At 38.6% G+C, this 12,204-nt stretch overlaps 1 protein-coding gene across 8 annotated transcripts in view; it reads left to right on the top strand.

Annotated features, from left to right (window-relative positions):
* golm2 (golgi membrane protein 2) overlaps positions 1 to 12,204 on the top strand; it is a 65,395-nt gene that overhangs the window by 11,031 nt on the left and 42,160 nt on the right. For 7 of the 8 annotated variants that reach the window (XM_055661375.1, XM_055661374.1, XM_055661373.1 and 4 more), the window contains exon 2: positions 3,333 to 3,503. The exons of the other annotated variant lie outside the window; for it this stretch is intronic. In XM_055661375.1, coding sequence (XP_055517350.1) covers positions 3,333 to 3,503 — 171 coding nt within the window. The remainder of the gene's footprint in view (positions 1 to 3,332; positions 3,504 to 12,204) is intronic. 8 annotated transcript variants of the gene reach the window in all.

The following is a 12,204-nucleotide window of genomic DNA, read 5'->3' on the forward strand; positions in this document are numbered from 1 at the left end:
TAGAGCAGGAGTTCCCAACCTTTTTCGTCCCATTTACCCCTGACAACTTCAACAGCACATAACAATGTTATTTCACTTATTTCTGAACAACAAATGATGAACAGATACCGGTATACCAGAACCAAACACAGTCAGTCAATGAATGAGAAAAAATATGTACAAATCCAGAATCAACAAATTTACCCCCTGGGTAGGCAAAATCTACCCCTTGGGCGCAAGTTTACCTCTGGTTGGGAACTGTTGTCCAAGAGGATGGTTCGTTTTTACAAACAATTCTGTGGTTACTAATTTAATAATATGTGATGCAACAATGAAGTTCCAATTTAAAAAAATAAAAAAAAATACAAATTGTATTAATGTTGTACCTAGTACATGGGTCTTGCATACCTTGATTGTTGGTTGGAATCTGATTTTTCTGAACACATCAGTACAGTTATTATATTTAATAAAATATCCAGTGTTATAAAACTCCAGTGTTTTAGATGGTGCTAAGGGAACAATAGTTGAACCCGTAACAAAACTTGAAAATACAATGAAAATACCAGTTTAATGTGAATAGCAAGGTGACCAAAGAATGAATATTGGTAGCAATAACTTCTCTAAACTGATCACTGTTTGAATACGCTGTGAAATAACAGGATTGGGAATGATAGACAAAGATTCTGATGCTCTCTATGTCAGTGCTGGCCATCTTATCGGCTTGCTTTGACATTGTTATCCCTGGCAAACTATTCATGGTGCACATTTTTGTAATATGCAACCACACTGCTTGAAAATCCACTGCTACACTGCTTGAAAATCCACTGCTACAGTGCATGATCTGGGGTTCGGTGTAGATGTTTGGATCCTGTTGTCAATATTTATTACTTTTTCTTTCAAAATAAATCTAAAAGAAGCATTTTTAATTATTTGGAAGTTTGCATGTTGTTGCCAGTGAAGAAAATGGAAGTTACACAAATTTATATGCGTCTGAAGGGTCTCGACCCGAAAGGTCACCTATTCCTTCCTCCATAGATGCTGCTTCACCCGCTGAGTTTCTCCAACATTTTTGTCTACCTTCGATTTTTCCAGCATCTACAGTTCTTTGTTCACCAAATATATCGTATTGCTTTTCACATTTGAAGCACTTCTTCCTTGGGTGGTAGAAGTGGTTATGAAAGATCATTTGAGTAAGAAAGAAGAATTTTAAACCGATTCTGAAAAAATTGTTGAACCCATGATTTTTGCAGCAATAGCCATAACATTTCGCAAGCTTCATGATTGCACTTGACTTTCTTTCTGAGCCATTTCTGAATAATGATTTTTCGCTTGCAGTTTGAAACTCTTTGAAGTGAATACAGTTTCAGGCTACAGTGAAAGTAATGAAATTGTATTGATAACCCAGACACAGCGGGCCAAACAGCCTCTTTGCCTTGGACATGCGATGTTCTGTCAATCTGGACAAAGCATTTCCAGGTACCATTATGGTGTGTGCTTTGCCAAGAACATTCAGTTTCTTTACCAATTTTGTAAATGATCCAAACATTTCATAAAATAGAAACACTGCTTTTGTACAATCAACAGCTGGACTTGGAGCAATTTTTAGGATATGCAAGTATAGGCTTTAGAATTTTCTCTATACTGCAGTGAAGTCATTAAAAGTTGTGAGAACATTACATGGTAAACTGAGAGGAGATGATGGAGCAAATAAGCAGGAGTCACTGGGCAGTCTTTGTGACGGTGATGATGACTATTAACTGATTATTGACCATGAATGTGTGACTATTACTTGCAATGAGCAATGCATTTTGCATTAGTTTTAACGAGCATAATAGTTTAGGCCCCATGATTATTCTTGCTTCACTTCCTGCACTTTTGCTCTTGTGCCTTCATCCTACTCCCTGAACTAGATAGGATGTCTTTAGCTTTTGCTGTTGAACCCGTCAGTCTCGCTTAATGGGTGGTTGCCGGTGGCAACCATCTGATGTACTTTACTCCCTTTCAGTATTCCAAGGTAACTGTGATTTCTCCAGAAAACGTTGGTGCTACAGTTCTCTCTACCAACTAAACTACCTCCGTTCAGTGTTCTCTTATAGCTATGCATCTGTGGGAGGTGCAACTCAATGTGATTTAGACTTTCATTTGAAGTACAATGGATTTCCTCATGTGGAACTACATTACAGATTTCTAGAGTTGCCACTGAAATTCAAATTAAGCAGCATTTCCAGTGTTTTTATTTCATGTAGTATTTCTAGCAGATTAACTGTTACCGTGATAATTTCAGACAATTATTTGGCATTTACAACCTGCTACCTTCAGTCATTTAACCTCTCCTGCCATCTATCCTTTGACACGCCATTCCTTTTTGTTTCCCCTCCCTATGTTTCTTAAAACACACTATCTTTATTTTTTATTAGTTCTGATAAAAGATTTTCGACGTGAAATAATAGCATCAGCAATGTTCTTGCCATATTTCCTTCCCCCATCACCACCCCAAATATGCTGCCTGTCGAGCATTTTTATGTTTTATTCCAGACTTCTAGCATCTATTTTGTGGTTATTGGGGTTATGAATGCAGCTGATGCCTCTATTCACTGACTTTGTAATGTCATTCATACTAGGAACAGGAAAGGCTGGGGAAATATTTTGCACTGAGAGTCTTGCTTTGCCCATAACTCTGAAGCTTCAGTTCAATAATTTTTATTTGCTTGGAAACTTGTGGTATTGATCATTTTTTTGACACAGACCGACCCTTATTGCACTGAGGTGGTGTATTGGGTAGTAATGTTGTCTTAAACATTGGATTAGACTTGGTGCCAATCCAAAAGTATCTGAACACTGAGAATTTGTACAAACTGAATGTACTTGACTATATTTGATCTAGGTACAAAATGCTAAGAATTCAGGTGGTCTAATTTCTGGGAATGCCAGAATCGCTTGAGCCCATGTCATGATGCCTGATTCATAAAGGGGATGTGGACAAAATGAAAATTGCATCAACTACATAATTTGTGATGTTTACATTAATTTTCTTTGAAGTGTTTACATTGTCCATCTTGTCCAAGGATGTGATTTCTATGAATTAATTTTCAATTAATTCTTCATGGACCGCAGGGAATTGGTTAATTCCCACAAACAACATATTAAACCTTAAGAGGACATTTAAACCAAGCCAACCCTTTTTATTTCAATCACGCCTTCTCATGCTATCTCCCTGTGGTAGAGTGGTATGTAATTTGTGCATAAAATTATCAAACTTTAATTTCAATCATTCCTCTTAATTCTGAATCTCTTGGGTTCCTGTAAAATGTTCAAGTCATCACTTCATTCGTCTGCTTTTTGTTCTTCACCAGGTGAAAAAGACAGATACTGCTAAAAGTCGTCTAGAGAAGAGGAACTCTGAGCTCATGGGCCAAGTGGATACTCATAGGAGACGGCTTGATGAAAAGGAGGATGAATGTCATAATTTGGGTAATCAGCTGCAAAGTAGAGAGACTTTGATGAAAAAATGCATTGAGGAGAAGGTAATAGAGCATGTTCATTATGTTCTGATCATAATGTATAAACCAAAGCTGGCAGTTTAAAAAATATTGCATTATGTTACACTCATAATGCACATTGTCATACCTTTAACTCAATTTCTATATGAAATTTATTAGATTTAACTACCTTGGAACTGAATTCCACTGCAGCTATCAAATTACTGAGATACATAATTCAAGATTGCCAGGGCAGTACTTTAACCTCTTTGTTGTGTTTTTATTTGGTAGTGGTGCCATGGCCATAGGACATTTTCTTCCTTGAGCAAAGCTAATCAAAATTACAGTGCTGCACGATTGCAATAACAAATGTGTCTTTAATCATATTTCAGGGTTCAAAGCCTATTAGCCAGCATTGCTGTGAAGCTTGCACATGAATAATTTTGTTTGCTTACCCAGTGGCTGTTAACACTATCATAACTTAACAGGAAGTTGCATAGAAACAAATTGAGCCTGAGAAACAAAATGAATAATATTAACATGCCATGAATCTACATTCAAGTCCTTTGTTGAACTATGCAGTGAGCAATCTCTGCATTTATGTTTGTTAACCATGTCAAAACTTTAAGCTATGTCATATGATGTGTTCTGTAAGGGTTAAAACAAAACTTCCATGTCTAAAATAGTTGTGCACTAAATTTTATAAATTGACTATATTGCAGACAATAAAGTAAGTTAATCATAGTCGACCATAGTGTGTTATATTCCTATTATACATGCACAGTTAATAGTGGAACTAAGTTTAGGATAAGATATCTCTTAAATCACCAATTTCCAATTGTTTGATTTAGCTCAAACATATCACATGTCTTAGAAGTCTGTATCCAAAATATGCATGGAATTGCTTAGTAAATACTGTGTCAGTGCATATTTGAAAGTGCTTCTAATTGGTCAATGTAGCATATTAGTTTCCTTTTGATGCTAATTGATTATACTATTTATTCTGAGCTCTGTGCAAAGAAGGAATTCCATTGTATACTGCTGTATATGACCATAAACTAAAATATATTTGGATATAAAATAGCCTTTAATAACATCTGACAATGTGCACTTTAGTGAGATTTTTTTCTATTGCAAATCTCAAATTGTGGAGCACAGAAGCAAATAAGTAAATGATGGGTCTTTGTCCCAAACATTATGGAGGGCACTGTATTTTCCAATCCTTGAACAAAGTTGAGGGTGTAAATTAACAAGTCGGATTATGATTTACAATCCGTGACTATTTTGTTTATAAGCACATCAACTTCCATATCTATTTGATTGAAAGAAACATGCCTTTGATGTTATTCCTGTCTTTTCCGATTTTAATCCTTGTTAAAAGATTTCTTGGCTTAAATCACAGACCAAATACTGGGTTAATTTACCTAAACTCTCTAGGTAGATACTTGAATGGAAAGTGTATTGCACTGGTTACTATTGATCACAGTACACACCATTGTATTACAGCAGAGGTAAAAATAATACAAATATCAACTGCGTTCTGCTTTAAGAACCTTAAGTGTGCCAGCATCCTGTTTTATTTTCAGTTCCTTTTATGTAGATTTTATGTGAGAACAAGGCCCAACCCGGTTATGATAACTTTTGTGAATTCCCTTCATCTTTGAACATCTGGAGACATGGATGAGGATGTCTAATAGACATCTATTGAGATGTGTCCTAGCACTGCGCAATTGGAGGAAAATAAAATGAAAACTTTCTCTTTAAGATGTAATATTAATCCCTCTAGATGTCTGTACACTGTGGATGGCTTGATTGTAATCGTATTGCCTCTCTGCTGACTGGCTAGCACACAACAAAAGCTTTTCACGGTACCTCGTACACGTGACAATAAACTAAACTAAACTCAACTGAAACTCAGCTCAAAATTCTGAGATTCTTTTGGGAAATGTGGGCCGATTAAGGATAGTATAGCTTGTCTTTGTGATGGGGAAATCCTGTCCTATAAATTTGATTGATTGTTATATGTGGTAACTTTGAAGATTGATGACGACAGGTCAGTAATGTTTGGAATTTAGTAAGGCAGTTGACAATGTTCCACGTGATAGACTGATCAAGGAGGCTATGGCATATGGGGTCCAAGGTGAGCCAGCTAATAGGAAGGATGGTTTTCTGATTAAAAGTCTAACTGATTAGTACTGGAACCTTTTCTGTTTGTGACATATGTTGGAGTTGGATGGGAACGTAACAGGAATGATTAGTAAGTTTGCGTTTGACATGAAAATTGGTGGTATTGAGGGGGTGGTTGTTTAAGGCTTCAGCAGGATACGTATCAGTTGAGTAGAACATTGGCAGATGGATCTTAGCAAGTATGAGGTGGTGTATTTGGAGAAAGGGCTAGAACATATTCAGTATAATAGAATAAAAAGATAGAGATATATCCCCCAACGCACCTGTCCCCTGCCCGTAGCCTCCATGGGAGACATGGTGCTCCAACTCAAGCCGTTCCTGAACATAAGAATCCAGCACTCCCCTTGCCGTCCTCAGCAGTGATCTTAAAAAAAAAAAAAAAAAAATCCAATTGCACTTGCCTTGTGTGTTGAAACGAGCCATTGTGACGTCATCATTTGAAGCTGGTCAGTTTGAAATATAAGCTATCTTGATTTTTTTAAATTTAATCAGTAATAAGTCAAGAAATAAAGCATTAAATATTCCGTGTGATCTCTGCCTCGAAGGGGAAAATGTGAATTGGAATATGTAAAAAATCTTGTGAAAGTTGGCATTTTTAAAGCTTTAATCGCGAATAACGTGTCAAATATAGGATGACTTAATTCCGGCTGGTCTCTGCTAGCTGAGCCATTGTGACGTCATCATTTGAAGCTGGTAGTTTTAATTTCAAAGTCTTTTGATGTTTTTAAACTTTAATCAGTAATCAGTCGAGAAATAAAGCGTGAAATGTTCAGATAAGGTGATCCTGGACGGGAACAATGTCAACCGGAATATGTAAAAATGTTATTGTTACCATGCAGTTTTTTTTTACACGTATTAAAACTTTGATCATGTTGGTGTGTATAAGTATATGATATATAATATATTTTAGATATATACACACACATGTCTGTTTATTTATTTATATAGAGTTATAGTGTTATAAAGTTATATAGATAGTTATATAGTACATTCAGTACATATACAATGGTCGGCTGTGGATGAACAGAGTCCCAGTATCCAGGCTCTTTGTTTCCTTAAAGTAACAATGCATATGGTAAGGCTGGTGAAATCGCATATCGTATATTTAATTTAGGGCCTTAAATATAATATTTGTGTTGCAACTTTACAAAACATTGATTAGGCCACATTTGGAATATTGTGTGCAGTTCTGGTAGTCACACAAGGAAGCATGTGATTGTGTTTGAGAGGGAGCGCAGGATATATACCAGGATGTGGTAAATCTAGAATGACATAACTTAGTTAAGAGTACTTTAGTTATGAACTAGACCAAGTGCAGACCCGTTGGGTCTGTTCCCCCAATGTGCGGTTGTGGGGGGGGGAGGCGGCATGCAGCGTCACACACACTAACTATCTTTCCTTCCCACCCCCCTCCCCCCCTCTTAAAGGGGGGAGAGAGAGGGTGTGCTGAGGAGAGGGGGTGTGCTGAGAGGGGAGAGGAGAGGGGGGGGGGCGAGGTGAGCGGCACACCACTTCCTGGTTTTATAGTCCCTCCCCCTCCCTCCAGCAGGGGCAGCAGAGAGAATGGTGAATTTTTTAAAAACATTAATTTCTCTCTGATTTTTCATCGATGGGAACAATACTCTGGTACAGGAAGGAGACGTGGGCTCTGATCGAGGTGGCCACAATTGACGGCCGTAGGTGACGCGTTCTCTCGGGAATCGCAGCACAGTGGGCCAAAAGCGGTCAAGATCAGACTTTTAGTAATATAGAAGATAGGCTGGGCTTATTTTTTTTGAAGTGATGGCTGATGTGCCCCAATGGAAATATATAGTGATTGAAGTACAAACCACTTTGAACAGGTGCCAGGGGTGGTGGAAGGAAATACAATAGTGATGTTTAAGAGACATTTAGATCAATACATGGATATGAAGAGAAATGGATCACAAGCAAACAGAGGACATTACGTGTTCAGCCCAGATATTGTGAGCTGAAGGGCCTACCCCTGTGCTGTACTGTTCTATGCCTATAAAAAATTGAGAGGCATGAATAGGATGCAAAGTTCACTTTTTTCCAAGGTATGAGTATCAGATTGTGAGTGCATCTTTGTGAGAATTAGGAGATTTTTTTTTAACACGGAATGGTTGATATCTAGAATGTACTACCAGCAGAGGTGGTGGATATGATTACAGTCTACTCTTGTTATTATTTACCTCTTTAACAGATTTTGGTTATAGAAGACAAACCTGGGTCTCTGATGCTAGGAGGCAACGCCAGTTGTGACTGCTGTGTCCGTTCGTATTGGGAAGGGAAGGTCTGGCGCTCGGTCTTAGACTGTGATTTTTACAATCTCTTTCAGAAAACATTGGCATTTTATAAGATTACATAAACTCCAGGATTAAAAATAGTTGAACGACCTCGTAATATCGAGATTTACTGTGTCTGATGGTTAACTTCCACAAGCAGTGTATCAGAAATTGGCATCTGTCTGTAGATATTTGTCCAATGTGTCAGAGGTGTATGCGAAAGTGGGTTAAAATAGAATTAATGTGAATGGGTGATCCGTAGTCGGCATGGAAGTACTCAGCAGGTTGGACAGTATCTGGTGTGAAAAACGGTTCATGTTTTGGAATATTAAAACATTCTCTCACCACAGATGCTGCCTGACTTGAGTACTTTTATTACATTTTATTTAAATCTAAAAGTGGAATATGTTGGGTTGATTTTATGTAAACCAAAATAACATGATCTTGTTATCTTGAGGCACAGGAATAAGAAAAGACGTTCTCTAGTCTTTTCTTGCAATTATTTTGCTCTACTGCCACCTTGGGATTGTGATTTACGTCTTACTAATAAAATCCATGGTTTCAAATGTTTACTTTAACACTAAGTTGACTGAATATAATACTCAATTCTGATATTTTTGTCATTTGTCAAGATGTCTGGAATAGAATTTTGGTATAAAATGGAGTCAATATTTTTCCTTTTCCTGATGGAAATATATTCATCTTGCAACCAGATTGCCTAACACACTATTGATCTGCAATGCAATTGATGTTTTAGTTGCACACTTGAAATGAGAGCTGACATTTTGATAAGTACTTCCTTGGGATTTGACTGTAAATCTCTATTTCCTATTGCTTTCTATTCTTTGTCTTTCTTGACCAGATTTATTAGGATGTTAAAGTTGTTATTACTGCAGCAATGCACCAATTTCTTATTGTTTGGTTTCTTTGGGGATGGACTTCACTGACTATAGTCAGTTTTTCTGCTTTAGCTATTGAAACAATAGTAATGTGTAGGAAAGAACTGCAGATGCTGGTTTAAATCGAAGGTAGACGCAAAATGCTGGAGTAACTCGGACTGAAGAAGGAGCTTGACCCAAAATGTCACCCATTCTTTCTCTCCAGAAACTATAGTAATTCCTGGGCTCCCTGCATACAGTGTCAAAGAGCGAAGTGCTGAACTTACTGACTGTTTGGAAAGTCTTATCTGTTTTCTCAAAGTCCAGTAGGGAAGACAAATCGTACTGATTTGTATTGTTACCCTTGAGATTTGCCTGTTGGATCCTTAGTTAGGATTTATGTTCCACTGGAGATTTAGATTAGGAATCAAAAGATAAATTAACAGTTATTTGGGTAGGTCTACCGCTCTGCTGTGTTCTCAGTCACCTGCACAGTTGCATCCACCATTGTCCCAGGTTTCCGGGGCAGACCTCTTCCTGCTGACTGCAGTGACAGGAACAGAGTTGACAGTTCGGAGGCATCAGTTTAGGTGTTAAACATCCTGTTTTGGGTTCAGCAGATGAATTACCCGTGCTGAAAACAGGGAAATCTTAGAAAAACAAAAAAAAAAACAACTTCAAATGCCCTGTTGAATTCCGCTAGAAGTCCAGTCAGCCAGCACACATCCCACGGTGAGTGATTTTCTGAGCAGAAGCTGTGCAGCCTCTGCTTGGGATGTGCCCAGCCACCAATACCTCCTTTGCAGAACCACTCCATTACTTGCATTGTCTTATTAGTATTTACAAATATTTTAGGGTATTCTTCGTAATGTTTCAGTTTTAAATGTTTAATTTGATTATTTTAAACTTTATTGTGATGACTCGATCTTAAACTGATTGTTCTAAATCACCTGCAAAGCTGAAGGAGGAGTTTTGCCAGTTGTTGAAGTGGCTGTGTTTTCCCCTTAGATTATACCACTGGACGCTTGGATAGGGTTAGGTTGACCTCTGCACCAGCTTAGCCAAGTACAAGCATCAGGAGGACCAGAGTGGCAATTTCTGTGTAGAAAGACTGCCTGCTAATGGTAGCACAGCGGTAAACATAGAATTTCAAATTCTGTACACATGTGCTTTCCTAATTTCCATAAGAAAGCCTGGAAGTCTTTGACATTTAAGTCGTCATTTACTTTACTTGGCCTTTAAGACTAAAATCCACATTTTATAAACGTTGATTTTTCTATTGCAATGTGTAAAAGGAGTCCCCTTAAACATTGCACTGCGCATGTTTACAGGTACTCCTCAATTTACGATGGGGTTACATTCCGATGAACCCGTCGTAAATTGAAAATATCGCAAGTCGAAAATGCATTTAATACGTCTAACCTACCAAACTTTCTTACTTTTCTGATAAGGCTCGAGAATAGTGGGAGAAGACACTGCGGCATTGACACTTGTTGATTGTTAAGGAGGCAGTGTTCTTCAGGAAGATATCAAGTTTTGACTACAGTTTGTTTCTTCTTTTCATTATATATTTCCCTATAGCAGGCAAGAGCATCCAGTATCTGCCTGTCAGTTTTTGCAAATCCTTCGTAATTGATCAATATATGTACACTCCGGCATATGCTTCGAGAACAAGCCCGTTTCATCGACATTGAATATTTGTTCTTGCAAATATTTCTCATCCACATTTATCCTATGCAGCTCTTCCTTAAATGTTTCGGCGCCTTCAGTATCGGCACTTACTGCCTCACTGCTGACCTTCACATTATGAAAATTGTGATGCCTTTTGAAGCGTTACAACCATCCATGACTTGCTGTAAACACTTGCATATATGTAGGATCATCGGCACGCTCTTTTAGCGTATCGAAGACTCCTTGCCTTAGCCTGGATCGTCAGTAGACTGAGTGGTATGCGCGTCTGTATCCGGTCTTCCATCCATGTGAGAAGTAATCTCTCCATATCATCAATCGGACCAGCTCTTTTCTTCGTGATGACCGTGGATTTAACTGATGCTGACGATTTCACTGCATCACTGATTCGCTTCTTATCCTTTAAGATGGTCGAGATCGTCGATTGTGAAAGTCCTAATTCGCCATTACTGGCTTGCCGCCTTCTTGCTGGGCAATTATCTTGAGTTTCATCTCAAGAGTAATTGCCTTCCTCTCACGAGAAGCAGACACAGATGTGTGTTTTGTAGACATGATGGGATGGAAAAACACAAAACACAGTGCACTGTATCTAAAAAGCGATGGCAACACAGTACACTGTATCGGTTGTTTACACTCGTGATCTCGTGGCTGACTGGGAGCTGCGCTCGCTGCCGTTGCAAAGCATCACAAGATTATCGTACAACATATCGCTAGCAGGGGAAAAGATAAAAATTCAAAATTCGAATTATGGTTTCTACTGAATGTGTATCGCTTTTGCACCATCGTAAGTCGAAGCATCGTAAGTCGAGGAGCATCTGCATTCATTTGCCATGGGCTGTGGACGTTGTACTTCCTAAAGACTTGAACATCAAACATTGATAGCTACATTAAATTGAACTCCCTTTTGATGGATACATCTATGTAATTGATACAGTTTCAAGCTTTAAGTTGTTCTGCATCATCAGTGTTGATCAATGTGGTTTTATCTAGTGTCCAAACTAACCACAAAGTCATCCATCAAGGTTTGCATGCTGTAATGGGCTGCAAAGTCTGCCAGAATTTCTGGCAACAATATATTGCTCCATGACAAGCTCAATGCATTTGTTCCTCATTTGAACAGAAGATCAGTGGAATGAAATTATCTACCCCAATGCCCTCGGGTGCACTGATACCACAGTCACCACCACAGCCGTCAAATTGCCCCTCCAGAGTGATTCTGTGGAAAGCGACTGACCGGAGGGTGGAAATCTTTAACATTTCCCCCCCCCCCACCAATCTGAGGTTCCCACCAGCTTTAAGATGACACTATTATCCAGATGGCAAAAAAAAAAAACAAGGCGGCGTGTCTTAATGACTAGCGAACAACGGCTTTGACATCACAAAGTGCTTTGAATGGCTAGTCGACAAGCACATGCACCTCGCAGACATCCTTGATCCACTGTGGTTTATCTACTGCTACACAGGTTGATGACATCACCCTGGCGCAACATTCATCCCTGGAGTATCTGGATAATGTTCCACCAGGATGATCCATAACACGGGTGCTCCACCGGGCTGTGATCTCTGGCCTGACCTCTACTCTATGACACATAACAAGCTGTAGAGCCAAATTCCGCTCAAACTCCATTTACAAGTTTTCAGATGATACCACCATAGTGGGTTGGATCTCCAGCAATGACGTGAATTAGTACAGAAAGAAGATAAAGA

Source organism: Leucoraja erinacea, chromosome 33, assembly GCF_028641065.1.
Source record: "Leucoraja erinacea ecotype New England chromosome 33, Leri_hhj_1, whole genome shotgun sequence".
Lineage (NCBI taxonomy): Eukaryota > Metazoa > Chordata > Chondrichthyes > Rajiformes > Rajidae > Leucoraja > Leucoraja erinaceus.